This window comes from Crocodylus porosus, unplaced genomic scaffold, assembly GCF_001723895.1.
Source record: "Crocodylus porosus isolate Cpor-Errol unplaced genomic scaffold, CroPor_comp1, whole genome shotgun sequence".
In the NCBI taxonomy this organism is placed as follows: Eukaryota; Metazoa; Chordata; order Crocodylia; family Crocodylidae; genus Crocodylus; species Crocodylus porosus.
In genome coordinates, this window is record NW_017728926.1 from 4,282,079 (window position 1) to 4,308,301 (window position 26,223).

General features: G+C 51.3%; 1 protein-coding gene across 7 annotated transcripts in view; it reads right to left on the minus strand.

Annotated features, from left to right (window-relative positions):
• The window catches only part of TP73 (tumor protein p73), a 70,649-nt gene that overhangs the window by 3,787 nt on the left and 40,639 nt on the right, over window positions 1-26,223 (minus strand). For 5 of the 7 annotated variants that reach the window (XM_019541234.1, XM_019541236.1, XM_019541231.1 and 2 more), the window contains 9 exons: window positions 8,135-8,321; window positions 7,538-7,653; window positions 6,522-6,631; window positions 5,838-6,013; window positions 5,539-5,627; window positions 5,047-5,171; window positions 3,781-3,935; window positions 2,869-3,001; window positions 1,825-1,918 (listed from right to left, as the gene is read on the minus strand). In XM_019541234.1, the coding sequence (XP_019396779.1) occupies window positions 1,825-1,918; window positions 2,869-3,001; window positions 3,781-3,935; window positions 5,047-5,171; window positions 5,539-5,627; window positions 5,838-6,013; window positions 6,522-6,631; window positions 7,538-7,653; window positions 8,135-8,321 (1,185 nt within the window). The remainder of the gene's footprint in view (window positions 1-1,824; window positions 1,919-2,868; window positions 3,002-3,780; window positions 3,936-5,046; window positions 5,172-5,538; window positions 5,628-5,837; window positions 6,014-6,521; window positions 6,632-7,537; window positions 7,654-8,134; window positions 8,322-26,223) is intronic. The other 2 variants (XM_019541232.1, XM_019541235.1) reach the window with 1 other exon arrangement.

A 26,223-nucleotide genomic window follows, 5' to 3' on the forward strand; every position in this document is an offset into this window, starting at 1 on the left:
CCCCATTGTTTCCATAAGCAGTGATTTCTCAGTTGGGACCAGATCTGGTCCTTGGAGGTGACAATGGACAGGCAACAAGGCATGCAATTTGGGGAAGGGAAATGGTTTGACTTGGATTATTATTTATTTTTAAAGGGGGGTGGGATGGGACTGGGTTCCCTCATCTTGTGAATGACAGAGCAGCAGGAGGATGGTCAGGTTGATGCTTACTGGGAACCCTCAGCCCAGTTTGCCTGCAACCTTCCATCTCTTGTCTGTGTTCACGATTTGGGTTAAGAGCCATGAACCCCAATCCAGACCCCAGGGGCTGACAGCTTGGGCAGAAGCTGCCTTGAGCAGCATGCAAGGCTCTGAATGACCTCCAGGCCTCTGCTGTGGCACTAACCTGTGCCCATAGGGTTCCCGTATGCCACCCTATGCCACCATGGGCAGTGAGGGGCATTTTTTACGATGCACAAGAAATGCTATAGATGTCACGGTATATATAGCCTGATTATGTCAGACATGGGCTGTGCCTGCAGGAGGCTGCCTCAGCACATGTACCCAACCCATGGTGTGTTAGATGCAGTGTAGAGCTGCTAGAGATCCATGTTAGCACCAAAAGCAGACTCGCACAGGAGTTAACTAGCTAGCATAGCAACAAGGGATTAAACATCGACTCGGACACATGGCTCTGCAATGTGTGATGTACAGTTTCAGCCATGCTATATGTAGGGGTTTCAAAAGATTAAAAAAAATTCACTCTTGGAGGTTAGTTATTAACACATTCCAAAGCTAGTCTAAGGTTATCCAACTGGCCCCAGCTACCAATGAAAAATCATTGTGTCTGCATGACATCTGTAGTCGTTCAGGTCCTAGCAACCAGACTGAGGATGGCATTGTAGCACACCTCGTAGGAAAGACCTGGGATCAGGGCCACCATTTTAGCAGGACTTGGCCAGAATACTGAGGCTGGGGCATATCTGAGTCTGTTGTGGGTGTAAAGGGTCAACAAAGGGTGCATATTCAGATTGCCTTAATAAACTAAGGGAGCCCTGTGCTGCACAGTCAGCTGAGTGAACAGGGCTTTTCCACAACAAAGGAAGGAAAGCTTTGCACAGAGCTGACTGCTCCTCCCTCCACAGCTAGTCCTTCAGCCCAGAAATATACTATGAAGAATTCACCATGCTCCAAAGTGGCAGGCTGAATCACAGCATAAGCTAGGGCATCATGCATCTTGATATCCAGGCTTGGGGCTGAAATGTTCAGGCATGAAATACAAGGAACCTGTTCTAACCTCATGACACAATTCCCTGGGGCTGAGAGTTTCTCCCAGTTTGCATGGGCAGACATCACATCAGAAGTGGGCCTGACCAATGTGATCCAAAGATCGCTGACGTTAAACGTGAGTCCTTCTGTTGACTCAGCAGGCTTTGAACCAGTCCTTAAGGAGAAATCTTTGCAGCAGCTATAGTTACCATAGTTAGGGGAAATCTCTCTGGCATCTGATTTCTGAGTCCTGTGCTATTTTTTTAAAAGAACAAGTGAGGAGAAGGAGGGTATTTCTTTCCCTTTATTCTTCTGTATATCAGGTCTTGCTTCCTGCAGCCTGGACAAATCAACAGAAGACCACAGTTTCCCCTATGGGTTGCCCTACTGTTCTTCCAAATGAGGGGTTAGAAAGCCTTTGTAACTGGGAGGTTTAAACCCTGGGGAATATAAAGCTGGTAGGGCTGGTTAATGTACCTCTGTGTCCTTTCCTTCAAAAGCATTTCTTGTCCCTGCCTTTGAGATCAACCGCCAATAGAAATAAGTGGTAAGAACAGAGCTCCCCAAAGCATTTACCTCTATGGTTAGGTTCTGCAGGTGGTAAATATTCTGTAACCCTTGGGAGGTGAAATAGTCGATGCAGTTTGGACACCCCAGTCCTGTTAAAAAACTGCAGAAAGAATTGGGAAAATAAAGCGGCGTTAACGTCTTCAGTTCACATTCTGAGCTCTCACCTGTCATTACTGGGACAAAACCTATGTGAACTCCAGGAGGGCCAGAGGAGGGCAGCAGGCTTCCTTCTTCTACAGATCTGGCAACTCTTCCCATAATATGGTGGGAAGCAAAAATCATGGTGTAGCAATGAACCCCATCTAAGAATAACCTGAATGCCTAGCCAGAGTTTCCTTGGAGATGCTCTAGATGGGAGGTGCTAACTCCCTAAGCATTAACATTGGAGAAGTGAGGTTTGAGGAATCATGGTTTCAATGCTGTTCAGTGAAATGAAGTAACTCCAGGGCGCTGTTTGGGCTACCCTGAGTAAGGAAGGGGGCTGTACTTGGATCCAACATGTCCTGGAGAGCAACAGCCTCTCTCTCCAATGACCACTTTGGCATTCTCTCCAGACAGGATGTGCCTGCAGTTCTGGAGTTTGAGGCCCTGCTACCTCATGGCCTCTGAAATCCTCCTACAAGCATCAAATATCTACCTCTGTAAATTAACCTGTCCCTAGTAGAGAGAAACCATTTCCAGCCATTTCCAGTGACTGCCAGGAAGGACAGGGGAAGAGGAAAATCTGCAAAGGTAGGTATTGAAGGGAAGGAGAAGGATCAGTAAAGGCACATGCTGGTTTTTGATGGGGAGGGAAGGTGCCTTTTCATGCCCATCCTGCTATGAGGCATTAAACTTAATGAACAAAGTGGGAATCTGCATTAGCAATTCGCATTCCTAATGGGGAGCTGGCTGGGTGAGGGGAAGGGAGGCTAGAAGAGTAGTGTGCAGCTTCATGAGCAGTGATTTCTCAGTTGGAACCAGTGGCCAGTTGACCAGTTGTGAGACAGATATTTGAAAGTTAGCTTAAGGAAAACAGCAAAGACAAGACACAGCTGGTGGCTTCCCTACCTGACAAGGCTGGGGTCTGGGTTGTAGGGCGGCGGAGGTGTGCAGTGGGATCCTGAGACCATCGACTGAGATGAGTGGCCTCCATTCATCTCTCCATTGGCTTGCATGGGGTGACTGTTTATCATTCCAGGCCCTGTGTGCAAGAGAGAGCAGGAGGGTGACAAGAGTCTCTCTTACAAGGAGTGCTCAGGGTAAAAATGGCAGAGACTTGAGTGTCTGGTCTACTCCAATCTGAGCCACAGAGGTCGGATGGGCACTGTCCTTCCCCAAGCCCAATGCCCCTGCTATGCAGAAGTGTAGGAGTAGGTCAACTTTGAGTGCAGTGACCTCCTGCACTTGAAAGAGCTCCAGGGCCCACTTGCCTTTAGGGAAGCTACTGGAGCCAAGTAGTTACAGTATGGCCCCCTTGGGCCTGCGGAGCATTGCTTGGCCAAGGCTCCTGCAGATCTGGTTGTGTGAGAAGCTGGTCCAGGCTGATGAGCTGTGCTAGCAGTATGCATGCCTGGACAGCCAACAGATAGGATTGGGGGTAAAACTGAAGTTACACTGGCTGAGGTGCTGTCCACAGCCATCATGGGATAAACAGCTAAAGGCAAACAAGTTTTTTACCTGCTCCCTTGCCCTCTAGCAGTGAGGCCCAGCAGATGCAATTCCACAGGACAGCTGAACTTCTCTCCCTTCCTGATCCCAGTACAAAACTGATGTAGATTATACTGTGCAGTTCCCTCTCTATGCCATAAGTTAACACAGTAACCAGCTCTACTTTGGCCTCGAATTTGGAGGTGGGGACAAGGGGCTTTTTCTGCCAGAGCTTGGCTTTGTGGGCTGTGTATTGCTGTCCCCAGTGTCAGGGCTGCTGTCTGTCCCTGCCTCTTGGCCCCTGGGGGCTGCTGTGCCCAGGTGAAGCCTTACCCATTGGCCCGAGATTGGGCCCAGAATTGGAGCTGTGCTGTGGGGGCTGCCCCACCAGCTGGTTGACAGACGGCAGCTTGTTGATGCCTCCTCCGTGCACTTTGTTCATCGGTGACAGGACCGGCCCATAGGAGGAAGGGGACTGCAGGTGACTCCTGCTCAGAGAGAACAGCAAGACGGTCAGTCCGGGCTGTTACTGTGGAGACTCTGAGGTGGATCGGAGCCAGCAGTACAGCTGCATCCAGGCAGACTTTTGCTGTCAACGCGATTTACACTGGGGCTGGACTGGGCTGAGCTGCACTAGTGCAAGCTGGTTGGTCGTGACTTTTTGAAGAAGAGCTGTCTTTTAATTTAGTACAACTAGGGCTGCTTGAGGTGACATGAACATTCAGCCTCTGTATGGCCTCACTGTCTTTGGGACTCTGTGATTCATTGTCTAGCCTGTAAGGTACTTCCCTTGCCAGGGGATGCAGAGGCAGGGAGATGCCCACGGTCGGATGCCCTGCCTGTTACAGAGATGGTGTGAGAGCTCAGGCATGCCTCCTTTCTGCTAGTGCCCTCATGGCTCATGCAGCCTTAGGCAAGTACATTGACGGAGGCTTTGCAAGCAATAGAGCCTGAAACCCTCCTGTGGCTGTCACTAGGGTAGAGCTGACTGCTGCTGCTGCTACAGGCATACTGGTCATCAGCCAGTGGGAAAGCTCCTGGCTAGCAACTGTCCCCCATCACTCAGGGAGCACAGAGAAGAAACCCTGCAGCCCAGAAGCTTGGACCCAAATGGGGCATCTGCTATTCCTACAATGTGCTATACTCACTCGCCTCTCCTCATCTCTGTTCAGTGTGGGAGCTTCTCTGTAATTATTTGGGAGGAGGGGAGAAGGGATACCCACCTCTTTGTACAGGGCTTTGGGCTTTCAAGGTGTAGAAAGGCATGCAAGCATAAAGTGGTATGGAGAAAGGCCAGGACCTAAACACCTGTATCACTTTACCTGCTCCCCAGCTATGGCAAGGCCACAGTTAGCCAAGGAGAGAGAGAGCAAGCCCTTGGAGACAGACCAAGGAATGTCCCTGCCCATCCTTGCCTGCTGTGAGTGACTCCTGGGTGGGGTCTGGGATGTGGGAGCTCTGTCCACCTACGGCTGGCTCATCATAGCCAAGGGCCCTGGGCCAAGTTGGCTTCCCACAACCTTTGGGAGCCCCACTGCTCAGCTTGCCACTACTGATCCCAGCCCCACGGCCTGTTTCTGGGAGGCCCCTGGTACTTACTGCCGCTGCAGGAGCTGCTGCTGCTGCTGCCGATAGGAGTCGACCAGTTGCTGTGGCACCAGCTCCACCAGCTCCAGGCTCTCCTTGATTTTCATCAGGATCTCAAAGTTCTCGCGGCCCCGGACCTGTGCAGGGAAGAAGCGTTTACTCCGGTCTCCTCGGGTTTCCAGAGAGCCTCTGTGCACAGCCGGTATGCACGACCCCCTTAGAAGGGCCTTGGCTGCAAGCCTGGCAAGCAGCGGCCTGGGGCTCTCTGCATCTGGGAGAGCCATCCTCAGTACTTCAGAAAGCAACTCAGGCCTCATTAGTCCTTGCTGGGCAGAGCTGAAGAAAACACCCTGTCCTCAACATCAGGCCAGGTGGATGCCCCTTAATGGGGCCTTGTCCCCCAGCCAGGTAGTGCACTGCCTTGCCACTTGCCCTGTGAACCCCAGGGCCCCTCCTGGGGTGCCCTGATCCTTCTGCTCAGGGGCACAGGCAAGCAACACTTACAGGGACATAATACATCTCCTCCTCCCCATGCCGCCTCTTCTTGACGCCAGCCCCCAGCGCAGGAATCCCCTGGGGGCTCTGCTTGAAAGCTGAGAACAGAAATGGGAGGCAGCGTTAGTGGGGAATCAAACCCAGTCTGCCCATCGTGGGTCCCAGCCCCAACCTTCCCCCCACCTCCGACCCAAGCACCAAAGGGGGAAGCCCCTTGCTAGAGGCTGGGAGTTGCTAACAGGCCCAACTGAGGGAAAAGCAGAGTCCAGGGGCCAGCAAACAGATGCAGCAGTCCAGCTCTCACTCACAGCCTGCGGTAGCCCGGTGGGGACAGGACTCACTGCGCTTGTTGGCATTGCCATTCTTGGCTGCGCTTTCATTCAGGGCTTGCTGCTCTCGGTAGTGGTCTTCATCAGCTTTCCGGTCCCTGCCTGGGCAGGCGCAGATCCGGCCCTCGAACGACCTCCTGCCCAGCACCTGCCCACTGGGGACATAGGGGGGAGCGGTGAGGATCTGTGTATTACTTCAAGGGGGGTAATGAGCCTGCATCTAATATGGAGGGGGACAGGGCTGGGCTGGGCAGGAGGCCTATTGCTGACTTCACACTGATCGATTATTTTAAAAGCTTAAAAAACTAACAGGAATGGTTACAGGCCAGGCACCCAGCCCACGCCTGCTTTCCCCTCTCCCCCCATGGGAACCACCCTCCCCCACACTCCTAGCATTCGTTCTTCTTGGGAGGTGAAGTTGCCCTGTGCATGTCTCTCCACACAAGGCGCTGGGCACTGCGCATGCATCCAGTGTGGTGCGGGGGGGGTCTCGCACTCTGTTGCAGGGGGTACAGGCCAGCGCTATGTGTATCCTGCTCTCCCGCTACGGATCCAGCCGCTCACTAACCGCCCAGCCATGGAAAGCCCCTCAGCGCCCTCCATCTCAGCTGCTGCCAGGAGCTTGCCCTGGTCTGCAGCCTCCTGTCCTTCAAGAAGACTCACTCTCTCGTCTCCAGGGTTATGATGATGAGGATGGGGCGCCGGTTCATGCCTCCCACGCAGCTGCTGTTGCACATGAAGTTGTACAGGATGGTGGTGAACTCCGTCCCCACCTGCCATCAAGAGAGGGAGGATGCACTGAGCATGGGACTGAACGCCTGGCTGGGGCAGAGCGAGGTGGCAGCAGTCCACAGAGCTCCAGGCTGCTGCCAGAGGGGTGCAAGGAGCAGCTCTCAGTGAGGGGGGTTCATGTGCGGGGGAGGCACAAAGAATGGAGTCCTGATTTTGGAGCTGAGACCTGTCCCTGGGAGTGGGGGCTGGGTTACTGGCTCAGGGCCCTTAGCCCCCAAAGCGCTTCATGCATTGGACTGGAAGAGATGCAGCTGGAGTGGGACATGGCAAGTGTGCAAACAGGACAACAGGGGGCGCTCTAAACTTTCCATTAGCCTGCCGCGGTTTTCTTCTCAGCCAGAGGAGTTTACAGCTGGACAAGAGGTTGCACAAAACTGTACCACTATTGCAGGAGATTTAGGGGAGATGCTTTGGGCAAGCCAATGCAGGGAGAAGCCCCAGCAGCAATAAATCAGCCTGGAAAGCTCACAACAGAAGGGGTATTAGCTGGCAGCTGCAGTGGGGCAGCCAGGACCCTTGGCACACAGGGTGGGGTCATTGCTGAGATGCCGTAAGATGCTGGGAACAACTGAAACGTGCAGGAACATAAGGACTGTGGCCAGTTCAGGGCACCCTGGGTTCAGAGGGGTGTAGAGAAACTGGTGGTAAGTCTAAACTGCAGCAAAGCAGATTTCATCCATCTTGGGGAAAGCCCCTGGCTGTCAGAGCACTGGGACTGAGGGAGCCAGGAGCTGCCTTCCACCCAGAGCCTGGAGGGGCGGTTCAGGGACCACAAGTCCTGCTGTGTGCAGGGGCTGGGCCGGGCCCCTTCCAGCCTTGCGACTCCACAGTCTGTACAATACGGCCCCCCTTTCCTCTGGCTCACTCCTCATCGCACACGTGAGTACCTGTGGTGGCTCGTACGGCACCATCACACTCTGTCGCCCTGTGACAGGGTCATCCACGTATTGCGAGAGGTTGTTGCCCTCCACCCGGATGAGGTGGCTCGCGGGAGCGGACTGGCCTGTGAAGACACAAAGTGCCATGAGAGGAAGGGCCTGTGGGCTAGCCTACGTGAAGAAGGGGCTGCTGGCTTGATCACAAGGTGGTCTGAACACAGGGAGGCTGGGGCAAGGGCAGGTCCTGTGCCTCCCGCTGGTGCTGACTCCAGCTCCAGGCACTCAATTGCTGCTGGCATCCTGGGCTGCCCGTCCAGCCTGGCGCTGCCAGGAGCAGGCACAACTGGGAGAGAACATGGTGGTTTCACTTCAGTCTCACAACAGAGCGGTCTGCTTCACACAGCAGGGCCTCAGACTGTCTCAGCCTAGCCAGACCCCCGACACCAGGTGCCATGTGGCGCCATGCCTTGCTTAGTGCCTGGCTTGACCCTCCTGAAGCTCTGGGAGACATGTTATCAGGGTGAGATGCCCCCCAAGGTAACTGCTGTCTCATGCAGGCTCGCTGCATGGCTGCTCCATGACGCAGGGGCAGGGACCAGCACTCACCGTCATTGAAGTCACGGCCCAGCTCATGATTGGGGCAGCGCTTCACCACCTCGGTCACATGCTCTGCCTTCTTGTAGACAGGCATGGCACGAATGATGGTGCCTGGCGGGGGTGGTGTGGACACTTTGATCTGGATGGGACATGTCTTGGCAATCTGGCAGTAGAGTTTCTTCAGGAGCGGGGAGTACTAGAATAGAAAGGGGAGAGCTGAGCCCGCAGCCCTGGGCAGGAGAGAAGGGTAGCGGTTCCCCTTCCACAACCACAGGGAGAGCGAAGGCAAGGAGCCCCTGGAGCCTCGTTCTCCCCCTGTTCTGCCTCGGCCAGCCCACAGCCCTGTGCCTGCCCCAGCAGGGCCCTGGAGAAGGGCAGAACCCTTGTGCATTGGTTGCTGTCTCCTGCCTGCCCCAGTGAGGCAACGAAAAATAACAGCAATTATAGCCCTCCCCCCCAAAACTTTACAGGTATTGTGCAATTAAGTTACCTTAAGACCAGCTACACATGCAAAGTAGCTACATAGGCAGGAGCCCCGATCCGCCAGCCCTGGGGATATGGGGAGCTTCCCCACAGCTGGGGGCCCCTGGACTGAGGGGAATCCCAGCCACAGGACCTTGCTGCTTTCGCTGGTGCAGGGGAAGCCCAGGATCGGTGCTCCCCCTGCACCAGCCGTAAGGCACGATGGGATCTAATGCACAGTCCCACAATCATGCCGCCTGCCATGCACGTGTGGCATGGCAGGAGGCACGATTCTGGGGATCACGCATTAGATCCCATTGCACCTTTGCCGGCAGGCATATAAGAGGGCCTTAGATAGAAACAAAGCTCCTTTTCCAATAAGAAACCCACCAGCAGAACTGAATGCTGCAGCAACCAGGACACAACTGGGTTTGTGGGAGAGGATCTGTCTAAGCCTGTCTCCATGGATCAGGCTCTGTCCATGCTGGACACGGAGACAAGACTTTGGCCCAGCTGGAAGCTCATTGAGCTCTCCCCCACTAGCCCCCATCTCTGCCAAGGTCACTGGGCTGCCCCCTGGGGTACCACCCTGTGCTGAGGCGTGCCTCCTCTCAGGTCTGAGGGAATTTAGGGAGAGGGGAAGGAAGGAAGGAAGGATTGTTGCAACATGCTGGAACAAGCAGCATTGCATTGGGCTCCCAGCAATTCACTGGGAGCAAGAGGAGCTGCACAGTGCCAGCTGGCTCCTTGCGTGGATGTGCCACGACATGCTGCAATGGGTGGGCTGCAGGCAGCAAGGTGGGAAGAAAGAGCCTGCTTGATGGTGCCCAACTTACTCTGCTGCACAGGGGTGAGCCCAGGAAAGGCTTTCCCTTACAGCCACCTTCCTTCTCATTGCTCCACCCTGTCAGAAAACTTGGGGCAACAAGCAAAGAGCCTGCCACTGCCTTCCCTCCTCAACAGAGCTCCCCCCCTGCTTGAAGCCAGGCTTTGTGCAATGGCAGCTCTCTTTTCCAGTGGGGGGTGGCCTCACTGCAACCCTGAAAGAGGCCAGGTGGCTCTGCAGGCTGGAAGGGGAAGCAGCTGAGCTGCACTGATCTTAGGCTGTGCCTGGGCTCCTTAGACTGGGAACGCAGCATGCGGGAGCAGGGCCGTGGCACCCCATTTCCTGCTTGGGCATGGGTGGGAACAGGGAGGCATTCTGTCCAGCAGCGGTGCCCTCAGGAGCCTTGCAGAAGCCATGCAGATGGCCTGTACATGCCTCACAGGGCCCCAGCGGCAGCACTGGGAAGCGGGCTCAGCTCCCTGAGCCCCAGTTCACGCAGTTACCAGCAAGGCCAGCATCCTCCCAAATTATTTAGCTGAAGCATCACAAACCACCTCTTGGCCATGTGCTGAAATAAAGTAGCCCGTGGGCAGCAGTGGAAGCCCCATGGCTTCAGAGAGTTGGAGCTGGACTGCCCAAAACAGCACAACAGGGACTGCAGGTACCAGCCCTGCCCTGGCACATGTCCTGGTCTGCTGTCTAAAAGGGCTCTTCCTCTTCCAGCTCAAGCTCCAAACATCAACCAAGTGCTGCAGCCCATCCTTGGCCCCTTGAGTGCATGAATGGAAACAATATTTTCTTTCCTGGCAAAGGCTCAGGATAAATTTTCCTAGCTTGGAGTTCACCGGCAGTTTAAAGTAATTAGTTTTTTGGGAATTCTTAGTTTTCAGTCATCTTGTTGCCAAGCCCAGTCTTGAATGATATCCGACCGAACCCTCCACCATGGTGCCCCCTGCTAAGAGGTGAAGGCTGATTTTCCTCTGGTTTCTTAACTAGCTGCTCTCAGCTTCCTGCTTGCTCCACGTAAAGTGTCAACCTGCCAGTCAGGGAATAACTACTAGTGATAAAGCCGACTGGTGCCTGTTGTCTTAACCACTTCGGGGCTAAGGAATCACCTTAGCAGCAAAGGATTCCTTTGAAGATATTTGATGTGGCACTGCATCTTCACAGTGGACTTCATACGTGCTTCAGGCCAAGTGAAGGGTTAGGTGCTGATCATGTAGGGCTGACTATAGGACACACGGATGGTGAAAACACTTTACTGCCCCAGAAATTATCTTCCTGTGGATCTTGGGGGTGCAAGAGGTGCTCCGAAGGAAAGTGAACACTACTTCACCCAGGGCTTCTGTCCAGAGAGGCACACAGGCACCCCCCAAGCATGCCAGGCACACTGGATTTGGCACCAAAAGGTATGAGCTGTTAATAAATAGTCCATGGAGATGGTGTCCTGCATGGGAGGACGGTGGAGGCATTCGTCACTTCAAGCAAGCGCTCTTACCCACAACATGCAGGCAGCAAAACTGAGGCATGAGGGAGGTGTGGGGCTTGCCTCAAAGCCTGTGGTCCCCTTGCAGGGAACTGCTAAGTGCATTATTTCCCATAACTCTGGTTTGACAACAGGGTTAATACCACAACCTTTATCCCCAAATATACCTCTTATACCAGCAGGCAGGTGCCCCAGTAATTAGTGCAAGCCCTCCAAGCCATCCTATGTACTGAACCCGGGGCCCTGCATTAGTGGAGAAGCCAGATAAGGGCCCCCTCCCTCAAATGGGCAAAAGGCAGAGCTTGGATTGATTGAGGCCTGGCAAGGATGGGGTTAACCTCTCTACACACCTACATACACAGGTGTCTCCTCTCAGTGCAGCAAAGCCCAGAGTGGGGCAGGCTGGGATCAAAGCACTGCAGGGCAGAGGGTATAAGAAGAGTGAGGGCAGAGGGGGAGCTTTCTTTGGAGGGTGATGGGCTGAGTGAGTGCAGCTGGGCTGAGGGAGAAGTGCCTAAGATGTGGAGCAGTTGCTCTTTCCAACTCTCAGAGCTTGAGTTGGGGCTGAGCATGGAGCTGGGAGGTGGAGAATACCTCTCAGGGTATGTTTGGGAGTGGGAGGAGATCATATCCCAATGTACTGTCCCCCAGTGTGGAGTCTCGGGACAGCGAGGGCTGAGGAAGAGCTGTCCGCAGGCAGTAGGAAGCCAGGGCCTTTGAGCTCCAAAATCAGAGAGAAATGCAGAGGCTGGGGAGAGAGGGCCCTCAGCAGCTCAGCACTACCCGTGCACCAAGCAACGCTTCGGCACTAGGTGCGACTTGTGGCTCAGGTCAGCCTGCCCAAGGGGCTCAGCAGGGAGGTCTGGCTGGTAAAGAATGGGGCTGAGTGCCCCTCAGCTCTGCTAGTGATTCATGGCAGGTCTTTGGGCAAGCCTGCGTGACCCAGTGGGCACACCTCTGTCGCGGGGGGAAATCCAGTTCCTTAGCTCACAGGGTGACAGCTGTGAGGCTCATGCTGGGGAGCTGGATGAGCTGAAGAGCGGCTCCACAGGCAGGCTTGTGCAGGTGGCAGAACAACGTGTCTGCTAGGAAGAGGGAAGGCCCACTCGGTCCCAGAGGTGGTGACATGAGTGCCCCATGGGACCCCAGAGCTGCAGCAAGCCTGGAGTGGGGGAGCCTGCCTAGGCAATGAGGAGCTGCTTTCATGCCAACGAATGAGCAAGCCCCTGAGATGGCCATGCTCTCCCTTGCATTGCCCCGAACTGCTTCTAGTGCGCACGGCACTGCCTGGGGAAGGAAGTGTTCAGGGTACTTGAGCATGTACCTCAGCCCAGATAATTCCACCAGACCGAGGCCTGGGCTGGAGATTGCAGCTGAACATGCAGAGGTCAGTCCTGCCTCCCTGCACCAAAGCCCTGCTGCAAGCAAGACTGCAGAGGGCTGGTAACGCATGGGCAATGAATGTGGCCTGGTGTGTTTGTTCTGCTGCATTGACCATGTAACACTGGCTTCTATTCATCTGGTTTTTCTTAGAGCTGAGGCCACAGTGGGTTTTACTGTGTCTGCCTGTAACCACAGACTTGGAGAAAATAGGCAGAATTGGCTTGATGCATTCTAGTTCTGCCAAATACCTGTCCTCAAAACCTCCCTTGGTGGAGGTACTGCAACCTGCTTGGGGAGTTGATTCTGGAGCTTTGCTCTCTGCAGGTTGAAGGAGTTTCCCCATGGTCTAACCTAACTCTCCAGTGCTGCTGCTGCTCCTTGCCCTGCCTCCAGAGGACCCAGACAGCAGCTGATTCCTTCCCCTTTGCAGTAACTTCTGATGTATTTGGAGACTAATCATATCTCTCAGCTCCATGAGCTTCCCACCAGGTCAGCAGACCCTGGGCCTGAAAAGGTATATAAATAGAGCCTGGCTGCAGGTGCATTTGGTTTTTAGGGCAACTAGCACTAACTCCCCAAGTGCTGCTACTGTAGATCTAGCAGCATGTGTCCATGCTGATGGGACACTGCTGGCTCTGCTCTGTGAGCTTAGCTACTTGTGCGCATGTGTGCGATGGAGGTTATAGTTGCTGCATACAATGTGTGCATATGCACGTTGATATCAATCCTGCAAACCCTCTACTGGAGCACACATTCAAGCAAATGGAGATGGCACATGCCCACAATAGAGGGTGATTTAGTGGTTTGGGCTCTTGGTTTGAAATCTCTAGACTCCCTGGAACCAGGGCTCTGCCTCCTGGCAGGGATGACTCAGTTTTGTAGACAAGCTGAGTTCTGTGTGGTTCATTGTATGTGGGATGGGCCTCTCAGAGGGGAGCTTGCACTTCCAACACCTTTCTGTTTTGCACAGACACTTGGAGCCCAAAACCCTTGCTGTCGGAGGGAGTGTTTGCTGGGTACTTCTACCAGAAAGGCACTCTCCTGCAATTCCTGTGAATCACAGATTCATATAAAATTCGAATTGGAAGGAACCTCAGGAGGTCACATCTAGTCCAATATCCTGCTCAAACAGGACCATCCCCAACTAGATCAGTCCAGCCAGGGCTTTATCAAGCCAGGCCTTAAAAACCTCCAGGGATGGAGATTCTACCACCTCTCTAGGTAATCTGTTCCAGTGCTTTACTACCCTCCTAGTGAGAGAGTTTTTCCTAATATCCAACCTAAACTTCCCTTGCTGCAACTTGGGATCATTGTTTCTCCTTGTTCTGTCATCCGCCACCACTGAGAACAGTCCAGCTCCATCCTCTTTGGATCCCCCCTACAGGTAGTTGAAGGCTGCTATCAACACCCCGTCAGTCTTCTCTTCTCCAGACTAAATAAGCCCAGTTCCCTCAGTCTCTCCTCACAAGTCATGGGCCCCAGGTCCCTCACCATTTCCACTGCCTTCTGCTGGATTCTCCCCAATTTGTCCACATCCTTTCTGCAGTGGGGACCCCAAAAGTGGACACAGTACTCCAGATGTGGCCTCACCAGTGCAGAACAGAGGGGAATAAATACTTCCCTTGCTCTGCTAGCAAAGCTCCTACTAATACACCATGTTTCACTAGAGACAGTGCTTAAACACATCTGGTGACCTTTCCACTCTGTGAATGTCAGATAGGGAGTCTGAGTCACAGTCTCACACACACACACAGAATGGCCTAAACATGACATCTAGACCTGACATCCCTGCAGGTGCCCCTGGCTTCCCCCTTGCTTGGAGCTTCTCACAACAAAAGGCAAGATTTTGGGGGTGTGATATCATCTGAGCGATAACTTTATCCCAGTCATGTAGTTGATCCAATAAAAGATATCACCCCCCCCCAAAATCCTTGCCTCACATCATTCTTGTACTGTCATGGCTACATCATTTCAACACTAGCCCAACAAAAGGGCACTGTGAATTGGGCAATTCCTGTTCCCACCACAAGACATATTCTTTAACATACCCGCTCCCAGAATGCAGCTTTCCTAAGGGCTCTGCTGCTCTACCGCCCTGCATTTATCCACTCCCACCAGCAGTACTGATCACCTCACCTGAGGGGACTTCACTTGTGAGTCCTCCCCCCAGATTTGTTTACTCGGTGACTTCTTACACATATTAGCAGCTGCATTTACCATCTCATTTCTAACAGAGTTTTTGTAGGCCTGCAAGCATTTCCCTGTATGAAACTGCTGCAAAACTCAAGCTTCAGCAAACTCAGTGGACGTCTCATCCATCCCACTGACAGAACCCGGCATGGAGCAATGCAACTTTATTTTACCTGGCTTCTGTCTGGCAAGCTGCCTCCCCAAAGGCCTTGCAGGGTTAGGTAAAGCAGCTACCAAGTGAAGTACTAGCAGGGGAGAAAAGAGGCCAAGAGACAAGCAAGGAAAGTAAGTTTAGCACTCCCCCAGGTTGCAGGGGCTGCAGAGGAGATGGCTCTCATCAACAGGGCATGTTTGTGCAAGAGGCCAGGGAGCAAGTGTGGAGGCATCATGAAAGGAAGGCCAAGCCAGCAGGCTGTTAGGAATCGAGGCCAGGCAGAGGCAGCTTTGAACTGAAATCAAGAGGGAGACAGAGAAGCTGTTTTGATGCCGGGTGTCTGACAGAAAGAACATGGTGCATGCACAGCACAAAGATGAATGCTGCCGTCAGGTTTAGATTTGCCTCTCTGAGTTGCACAGATATAACCCTGCATGATTTTAGTGCAGATGTGACCGCTTCCTACTATAAAAGCACTTGAAAGCAATGCATGACATCAATACGCATCTTTGGGGAATATTCAGATCTTATATTAGTGACAGCTGGAGAATCTGACAGCCTTTGACAACATGCTCAGGCCAATCTCAGAGGTGAAACAATTTAGGATATACACCAGGTTTCACATGGTCTTTATAACAGATTCAAATATGGGCTGAAACATACTGATCTCCTATCCTTGTGGCTGGAACAGAGAAGCTCTACCCCTTTGTTTAGCAGCAGCCCATGTAAACAACACTCCTTCTGTGTGCGATTAGGATCTGATGCATTCACATTGCCTGTTGAAAATGGCAAAACAAGGTTTATTTTGGGGGTTTCTTCCTGGCCAGGTGTTAACACACTGACAATTCCTGTCAAGGGCTCCTTTCATGTAGACATTCCCGGGCAGTCCCAAACATGCCTGGGAAGTAAAAATTCTCTGGAAGAGCAGAGGTGCATTATGGTGAGTTCTTTGATAACAAATTCTCTCATTATACCATGTTATGACATGGATAAATTGTTGTTAAATAGCAAAACAATTGCCCTGCAGGGAGAAACGCTGCAGCCCAACGCAGACATGCCTCCACTGATAACCTTATCATGTCTTAACAGCTCCAGGATTGCCTTCAAAGATCCTTCGACAATAACAAACTATTCTCTGTGCTGATAAGTCCTGGGAGAGAAAAGGCAGGCTTGTATCCTGTTTGGATACTACCTACAAGCCACAGCTGCCTCATGCACCACAGCTGTCCTGTTGGCCCCCACCCTGTATCAGCTCAGCTCACACATCACTCACCTGCATGCCCTTTGCCACTTGTGGGATGCAGGGGGAGGAGGGGGAGACAGGTTTCTTTGTTCCTAGTTTTATTCTTTTAAACAGAGAAGATCCCCATTTCCAAATAAGCATTATACTTCCAAATAAGCATAATACTCATTGCCACAGTCCACTAGATGCCTGTCTTGTAAAATACAGGTCCAGGCCATGTGCATGTACTGTAATGCCCACAGACCTGCCTGCCTCTGTCAGGTCCCCCCCTACCCCGCCTCCCCCCAGGAATTGCCACCCCAGAGACAATTTGTTTGAGCAAGTAACTGACTGTACAACAGTTTAGTCAGTCTTGGCACTGTCTTTTGAAAAAAATACAATCTATACAATCATGAAAAAGCTCTTTACAAGCCTTAAAATGCCCAATTTCACAAATGGCCAGAGCCACAACGTGAAGGGAGTAGCTCAAGTTTAGAACCAGCCAGCTGCAAAATTGGAGGCTGAACCCAGGGATTGGGACCCCCAGTACTTCACCTAAGCTCCCAGGCCATGACACAATTTTGCTCACATTTTTCCGTGATTACATTTGTGCTCAATGCAGTAAGAAAACAACTCTCAAAGACTCGTATGTAGCCTGTTGTGTTCTCTATGGTTTGAGAGGAGAAGGAATTTTTCTCACTGTGTTACATCCTGCAAATTGCTGGGCAGCTCACTCACAGCACTGGGACAAACCCAGGACCTGTCAAGCAAAATGAACTGATGATGGTGCCATTTTACTCCTGGTTGCTTGTACTTCTGGCAATCACTCATCTCCAATGCAAGGGTTACCATGCACTTTCAAGGCTCTTGTCTCCCTTAGGATTCTTTGCTTTTCCTTAATTGTAAAAACCAACTGTTCACATTTTGGTCACAATTAAAAATATACTAGGAAACAACTGCTTCTTGTTGTCCTGCAGCCAGGCTCATGCAAAAAGCCTTGGCGCTCCTCCAAAGGAGCTGTCCCTGGTATATGTGGGCTGTAGTCGGGTTAGACTGGGACCTTGTTCTTTATTCCCAGTGGGTGTCTGGGGTATCAGCCAAAGACCAGCGCCCAGGACAGGGAAACCTGACTCCTCTCCAAGGTGAACTGCTCTAATCAAGACCTAGCCCTGAACTGGCATCTCTCTGAGTTCTTCTCTGTAGTGTCAGTGTTGACGTCCGTTTGCTGCTCCAGCACATTTCTGAACTAACCATGTATATTTTGCTGGTGCCTTCCACCCCACCCAAAACCCAGCTGTGTCATGGAATGGAGGTCACTTGGTCTGTTTGCTGAAATGCAGCCATTTCTACAGTGGGACAGAGCGGCGACTGGGACCCTGCAGCACTGCACATCGTCAGAGAAAAACACCCCTGCGTTACAGTGATGTCGTTCATTTGCTCCCATTAAAAGACTCCCCAGTTCCGGTAATGCCTGATCCCGGAGTGATGTTTATGCTACAGGGTAAGTGCAAGGAACAGTTTCATGGGCACTGAGCTGGGAATTTTAGTTTAATCCCCCTGCAAGCCGACTAAGTTCTGTGATTGCAGTCCACGCAAAACCACCCAGAATTTCGGTTTCAGTTTTTACTGCCCTCTGTTTGGGGCTGAGCACCCGAATTCCCAGATCCACTGAGGAAGGGGCTATTTGACTCCTTGTAGGATGGGAACTAGAGAAGAAAGAAACCTTTTTCCTCAGTGTCCTGCGAGCCTGGCACAAAACACAACCCAAATCTTGCATGTGAGAAGATCTCACAGAACGGCCCCTTTCCCCCACTTCTCCCTGGGCTGCAGAACCGCTAGGCGGATGTGTCCCAACAGATTCTGAGCTGATAAAATCTTATTTATCTTCAACTGTTGACACAGAAACGTCTAGACTTGCCTGCTCCAGGAGGGCTGTATCCAAGTTCTCCTCCTTTCTTTCTTGAAGGAAATGATTTGCCCAACAATTACTTTTTTCCACTCTTCTCCCCCCACCCCCCCACCTCCTCCTCCTCTACATTCCAGTCTCCTCATTAGTCCTACTCAAGACGTGTCTCGGACTGCAGTCAATGGATCCCAATAAAGACACTAGCCTAGCAAGAGGGAGAGAGAGAAGAAAAGTGATGCCTCAGGCTGCTAATTTCCTTGTGCTCCCTAGCGCGCAGCTGTGGAGCTGGGTCCGAGGACAGGTTTGGACAGATTGCAGTGGAGAGGTGATAATAATGTGTCTGTCATCTTACACAGACATGTAGCATCTTGCAAACCGCAAATACCGTTAACCGGCTTGGATGAATCTGTTACGACAGATCCTGGAAGACAGGCCGACTGCGGGGCCTTTCTTTCTAATTTTTTTTAATAACCATTTTTTAATCACTAGTCTTTATAACTTTTCACTGAGCTGGAAATTTTTCCAGAGTTTACTTTGTTTCCATTTTAGCAGAAGCTAGGATTTGGATTTACCCAGTGCATCATGCACGCTAAGTAGGCAGGTATATAAAGTACTACACATACACACAGACACACACACAGACACACCCTGTGGACTTTCGATAACACTGGAAAGCTCCAGTCCTTTCTAACCTTCTCCCCATAAACTAGGGTCATTCCTCGGACAGAAAAGAACCAGATCAGTGCAGGGTTCGAATTACACTTTGACTCTTGCGGGGAGCCTGCAAAAAAAAAAATTAAACCGGTTCATTTGGAAGGAGCAATCTGATCGGAGACCCCCCCCAGGTTATGATTTCCAAGTCTTACAGGGAGCTCTTGTCTCTTGCGGGGGTGGGCCTCAGACCCTCCAAGCTCCCCAGTAATTCACACCCTGGATCAGTGGCTCTCCGTGATAATGAGGGAAAGCAAGAAACTCCTATCCTCCACAATGGGTTGCTTGGCTCCTGACAGCAGTGATACTGGGGGACTGAAACCCTTTGTGGCTGTATCTAGGTAGAGATACAGCTTCTTTGCTGCCCCAGGTCTCATGCCCTGGAAGCTCTTCCAGTGAAGTAAGATTCATCAGCTTTCCATGCTTGAAGAAGGCACCAAACAGCATAGACTTGCAGGGAGGAGCACACCATTCTCACACAAAAATGCCACCTGTGGACCCTCTCCAGGTCCTTCATCTCCCCTGTGTGCAGTGCTGGGCTGTGTATCATCTAAGCCACTACTGCAGGGTTGTCTAGAGCCCCCAGGGATGTGGGAACTTCCCAGGGAGCCCCTGGCTGAGATCACCCATATCACCCTGTCAGTCAGGAGGCCTGGGTAAGACCTAGGGCTCAGATGAAACCACGGGGTCCATCAGGAAGCCCTGTGTTTCCCCCAGCAGCTTCCACTAAAGGCTGAAACAACACCCAACCCCCAGCTCTGCCATAGCAGGACCCCACAAGCCAACTGATTTCACAGGAACAGTGATGCTTCTTGTTCTTCTGTCTGCATTTCCTTTGTACTTACAATCGCACCATTTCCCCAACTATCCTCTGGTTCCCCCTAAACAGTCTCTCTCCCTTCTTCCCTTGCACTCATATCTTGGAGATCCCTGACTGGGAATTGCATCCTCTCTTACTCACTGCTTGGCCAAGCCACAAATATTTAGCTGTGTTTAATCTTTCCTGGGAAGTCTGACGCACCCTTGGCGTCTGGCTAGTTTGGTCATGTGATTAAGGCCTGCAAGTCTGCACTGAAGTGAAGTAGCACTAAAACATAAGCAGCAAACTAAACACCTTGCAACTTCTGGCTGTGTTGAGAAATGGAGCAGGGGAGGGGTTTGGGGTGAAGAAATGTGGCTGGAAAGTTGTGCTGAATAAAAAGCAGTGCAAAAAGCATAGGGCACCTGACTTGGAATCGTATCTTCATCCCTGCTCTTCCTCTCCTAGAAATACCTACAGGCCCTAAACAGAAATTAAGAGACCTGCCCAAGATCTCACAGAGCACCTGTGGCAGAGCTGGGAATTGAGATCAGATCTTCTTGGTGCATGAAAAAGCTACTGAGGGCAAAGAACTATGGAAACACTTAATACTGTTCCACACGCAGTAATAACACTTAATCCTGTAACACACTTAATACTGTTCCACATGTGGCCTAAGGGTGGCGAGCCAGCACCTGGAAGCTAGGAGAAGTGTTCTGGTGAGAAGGTTTCCAGCGTAAAGCCTAGCTTCCCCATTCCAGTCATGGCCGCACTTCCCAGTCATTCATGAAATCTGTCTTTGTTGTTCACACACTGGACCAGTGCAGACAGATTAGACTGCTATTCCTAGACGTGTGTGCCTTGGGGATTTCCTCAGTGCCCCTTGCCCAAGATTTGTCAGGAGCCAAATGAACGGCAGATATGTTGAGGAGCTCACTATTGCAGAAGATGCTTCAGGTGGACTGGTGCCTCTGCACACGATAAGGACAATGGGAACCCAGGCTTCAGGACATGCGTTCATCATGGAAAGGTCAGGCAGGAGAATGCTCCCTTCCCTAGTTAGAGGATTATCCAAAGGGTGCACGAGGGCTCATTCTGTTTGGCTGTCTGTGAAGCATTAGGTAGGGCTCAGTTTTGCTCTTGGTGGTCTGACGTTCTGATCCAGGTGGCAGATCGTACACTCCTGCCCATCAAGGACCCTCCCAGGATCCTACGCTGCATGTACACATTTTAAATGCATGGCCTGGGATTTATATTACTTATGAACCATAAGGGAATTCAGGAAGATTTCAAGGTGGGGAAGAGCAGACTTTGGAAGGTCACATTTCCAGAGGGAAGAGAAGCCTTTTTTCAGATCCTTTTGCTTGGATCTGTGGCATCTTAGGAACCAGAGGAGGGCTTTCTTAGGTCAGGGTTGCACTGATGATAGCAACATGGAGTGGCTCCTCCTGAGCACTGTATTTGGGCCATTGTGCTGGAGGCCTAGTCCTACCCTCGGCAAGTGCTCCACAACCTTCCCAAGGTAGGTTGCAAAGCACAGGGCCAGAGATGGGTCCCCAGGGGAAACATAAATGCAGCTTCATCAAAATTCACCCTACGTGTTCAGCATGCAAATAATCCCAATGCATCCCAGCTCTTTGCTACTGGCAACCACCTGCCCAAATCCCGAACATGGGCAACTTTCTAACAGAAGTGTAGCATCGTCATTGCAGCCCTCTCGCCTTCCTCTTCCCTTGAATACCTTGCTGGCCTTTTTGCCTCTGCTTCTTGTTGTTACTGATGCTGGAATCCCCTCCCTGCCCTTCTGCCATTTCCAAATGCCCTCCTGCATCTTCGTGTTACTCTGTCGCCCCAGGCGACTCTAAACATCAGCTGGGAGCAGGTGTCCCTCAGCAGCTCTGCTGTTTAAAAACCCGGCAGCGGGTACATATATGCAGGACTGTCAGAGAGGGAGTGCTCAGCTGTGGGCTGCCATGCAAACAGCGAGGGACTCAGTCCTGCACTACTAGGATCTGACTGAATTTTTCACTCACGACTTCAGCCTCAGGTTCTCACTGGGAACATCGATGCAGGTTTATGAGATGGCCCAGCTTAGCTATCACAACCAAGGCTGAATCTCTTTGGTAAAGACAGCATTGAATAAAAAAGATCCTAAAGGGCTTTGCTTCAGTAGGTAGAGCTTGCAGAAAGTCAAGCTACCATGACTGTAGGAGAGGCCAGTTCTTCTATTCATGGCACACAGAGGGGGCAGGGTAGTGTCTTCCACCCTAACCTCAGAGCCACTTTGCACAGTCCGTCAGGAAAGGCCATCGGGGGAGATGTCCATCCAGCTGCACACATCAAAGCATGCATGCAGGCATGGGCCATATATCTACATGTGCACACTGAAGTGTGCCTGGAACTGCACACATACAGTTGTGAAAAAAGTCCTTCCTTCCCCAAAGCTTTCCTTGCTCCCTGCTGACAGCTGTTGCATGTGGTAGTGCGAGGGGGTGTGAGTCTGCCTGGTATTTCTAAAGGTGCAATACAGCCCCTGTGTGCAGTGGGCAGAAATGAGCTGGGCTCCACTCAGGACTTCACAGAGGAGTGAATTGCGCCTGCTGTGGGGTAGCAAGATTTGGATGGGGTCACGACGACCTGCCCCTGCTGAGGACCAGTCCTTACATTTTCAGCTGGGTTTTGCTGGCTGCACCAAGCAGGGCACCCCGGGCCTGTGACTGCCCCAAGAATGAAATCAGCCACCTGTTATTCTCGTAGAGCCTCCAGCAGATGCCTTGCAGAATCAGGAAACAAAGCGGCCAACACAATTGCTGTCCCTCTCCTGCAGCAGCCTGGTTTCCCCCACAGCTCCTACAGCAGCTCTGCCAGGATCACAGAGAGACCGTGCAGCTGCCAGTCAAAGCCGCTACCTCCAACCTGCATTCCAGAAGCTCTCGAGATCAGGTAACCGATGCCGCGGTCGTGCTGGAACATCTCAGGGAATTCCACGGGCCCTGTTAACTCCCCTCGAGTCCGTTGTGTTCGGGACTCCTGGAGCCTCAACCTCGCTCTGTAGAATCCAATGGAAAGTCTCTAACAAACCGTGAATCAGGCTTCCTGCTTCTGGCATCCCAGAATAGCCCTGATTTTTCACCCACTTGCCTTGTCTGCCTTTTCAGCCGCTTGGAGAAGAGATGCAATAAGGACTGGTCCTCCTCCAAAGCAATATCCATGATGTACTGGATTCACAAAGGAGATAGGCTCATCCTGTCCATTGCCCAGCATTTTGTGCATACTTTACGTCTGATGACCAACTGGAGCACCCATGTACAATGCTACCCAGGTCCAGCCCAGGGTGCCAGATGGGAGGGACCCTTGGTCTTTTCTGTTTTGCCACTGCTCTGGATGGACTCATCGTCTGCTCCAGTTGAGCGAGGCTTGCAGAGACAAGTCCTGCTCAGGAGGAGGGGGGCACAATCCCCAGGGCACTTTTGCAGCCGGGCCACAGGAAGCCAAAGACCCTATTAACGGTTCTGCTGGCTTCGGCAAGTACGATAACGTTTTTAGAGGGGAGGGAAGCAGCAGCCAGCCTGAGACTGTACTTGAGAAAAATACTAATTATCTATCAGTTACCAGCTGGTCGGCGTGGCGAGGGGGCTGAATGCGAGAAAACAGTTGAGACTGGCTCCACGCTCAGGCATGTGCTGGCAACTCCGGGAAATGGAGAGTCCTGACAGCTTCCAAGAAGCAGGCAGGCTTCCTGCATGCCCCGTCTTGTACCTCGGGCAGGCCCAGTCCCACAACAACAAGCCACCAGAGGGGGCTTCCACAGCACCGAGCAAATCTCATTTTCAATGTCTGCCGGACCTTGAAGCCTCTGCTGATAAAGAGATCATTTAAAGAAGTGGGGAGGGGAATCTTTCAGAGGTTTTGTATAAAGTGCAACAATAAGTTTATTTCAGAAGTCAGATAACTCAAAAGGCAGACGGACTGGTTTGGTCTCGGGGTCAGAGCACTGGGTAGGCTCCAGGAATTCTGACCCATGTGCCTATGCCACAGTGCCACGTGGGATCCTCATAGGAAAGCCTTCTAGAAAAACCTTCTAACCACCTTGAGCCTGTAAGAGGCAGCAGAAGCCCTAACTCCCGTCTCCAGCACAGCCTTTCACGTGCTCAGAAATTCGTTGTTTCCAGGCCTGGAAGGACCAGTTATGATCACCTAGCCCGACTCCCTGCATAGCACAACCCAGTCATTGCTGCACTGAGCCTGTAAGTTCTGCTGGAGGACAGCATTTCTCAAGAAAGACGTATTTGGTAATAACTGTAATGCTTTGAGTGTTGGAGAGCTCAGCACAATCCTAGGCAAATTGTTACACTTTATGCCTAGTCTGAATTTGCCTTGTTTTGGCTTCTAAGCACTGGATCCCATTATACCTTTGACCACTGGGTCAAACATTCATCTACTAGCAGAAATCATCTCCCCATGCATGTACTTCTAGGCTCTGATCAGGTTACTTCTTAACATGCCTTGGATAAAGTTAAGGAGATGGAGCCTCTTTTGCTGTCACTATCAGGCTGGTTTTTCAAACCTTGGACCAGTCTCCTAACCCTCCCTCAGTTGTTACCATTGATTTTTTAAATGTGTTCACAGGAACTGAATACAGTAACAGTCTCAGAAATGCCACGGCTAGTGGTAACACCACTTTGCTACTCCTACGTGACAGTCTCAGGCTTATATCCCAGTGCTACCTTAGCTACAGCAACACACAGGGAGCTCCTCCTCACCCTGTTCGCTATCATAACTCCAGCATCTTCATCCATCAGTTCCTTTCAGCTTCTAAATCTGACAGACTTCCTTTGCTCCCAGACGTCCCACCTCGCATTCAGCTGTATTATCTGCACAATGCTGAAAAGAGTACAGCTCATCCAGTAGCAAATGTCACTGGTACACTCCCTTTCAGCATTTACCTGTTTGTCATGTGCAGATTTTACTAGCAATTATTTTACATTTTCTTCCAGATCATCTAAATATTAAATAACACAGAGTAAAAAACAGATCCCTGTGGAGATCCACTAGAAAAATTCCACTGAATGTTGATTCCTCATCTACAACTCCTTGTGAAAGCACTCAACAGAAAACTAAGTATATTATAACGACCAATCTTGTGATTTCATCCAGAACCAATATCAAGTTGTTTGACAATATCTATTTCCTGTACAACTTCACCGGTGTAGTTATTAGGTGCAGACAGAAGTGCAGCTCCCCACTGTAACTCATAATGCTTTTCAGGAAGCGCTATGAGTTACAGCAATCCCCCAGACCCAACAGACATTCACTGCTGGGTCACACCAGTCGGGCTAATCAGCTGCAATTTGGAGCAGCTGAGAGTCTGCAGCCACTCTCCCTTAGCCCAACTCCTCCCCGCTCCCAGCCCCAGCTCTCGCTTCGGAATGGGAGGTGGGGAAGGGAGAAGAGGGAGTTTGAGTTGGGTTTGTTTCAGTCAGTGTCGGAGGGTCAGGCGGGTTGATTGGAGCCCTCCCACCTGGGGGGGCGGGGGGGAATGCTCCAATCTACCCGTCTCAGCCTCCAGTGCCAGCTGAAAAAACCCCAGATCAAACTCCCTCTGCTCTCTTCCCTCCCTCCCATTCTGAAGACTGTGCTGGGAGCAGGGCTGAGCTGTGTCAGCCCAGCTCTGCTCCCAGTGTGCGCAGAAAGACAGTAATGAAGATGCTCCGTTTTGGAGCATCTTCATCTGAACCCTCATGCAATGACAGTTCAGCCTGTCACAGGATCGGGCCCTTTTAAGGGGTTCTGCAACAGTGCACTGGTGTTTGGTCATGGCTGTAGAGTGCTTTCAGGGGCCAGATCATGCAAAAACTGTCTATTATGCCACCTCCAATCCCAGAGCAGTTTTCCTATAATTTTTGCCTAGGGTGGATATTAGGCTATCCAGCCAGTAGGTTTCTTCTTTCTGGCCCCAAGAGACTTCCCCTATACTCCAAGATTTAGATGTAAAAAAAAAAAAAAATCAGCATGAATGGTGCAGGGAGGTCGCTGGCTGACTCACTTAATACTTTGGGTGCAAATGATAGTCTTGCCAATTAAAAACTATCTATCAGGTACTAGCTCTTTCCAGCAACTGATGAAAGCATCTAATAGCTTTTATACTGTAGGAGATAGACACACCATCCTGCTCCCTTCCAAACATAAAACAGAAATATCTGATGACCTTTCTACATTACAGCAGATACTTCTACCAGCCCCCTCCAGCTCGGGACATACCCCTTTGTAGCAGCATGTTTCTTCTTGTTGTCCTTGACCGCCCCAACTATAGATTTGTCACTGATAACTTTAGCTGCCTTATCAGTTGTCTATAATGTCTCACTATCTCATTGTTCTCAACCTTCCTACATTGCGGTTGTTGATGTATGGATGTACAACTGTATATATATCTTCACCTCTTCTCTTAATCAAAGTTGTCTTTTGATCATGAAATTATGGGGTTCAGCCATCTAATAAAGCACTCTTAAACCATTCTCAATCATCAGTCACATTTTATACTTAAACATCTCCACCCACCCAAGGAGGGTTAACTGTACTGATTTCAGTGGACTGATTCGGGGTTGATTCACAGTTAGCTCATAGCACTAGAGTCAGACTGCACCCACTTCCCTTATTAATTCCTCATACAACGGTAGCAAAGTGTCTCAAACTTCTTGGAGGCTGAAGGGGTTAAAACGCCCCTGCCCAGTGCAGAAACCAATCTGGCCATTCAAATGTGCTAAGGGAGATCCTAATCATCCTAATCCAGGACTCAAACATGAAAGCTGATGCCTCCTGCTTGTCACCATACTCATCACCAACCATCTCTTCTCCCAGCATAAGAAAGGTGCAAGCACCAGAGCTGTGGTCAGCATGGTATGAAGTTCTGCACCAGCCTCACACACGATGAATGGAGTGTCACTGACTCTGAAATGAAG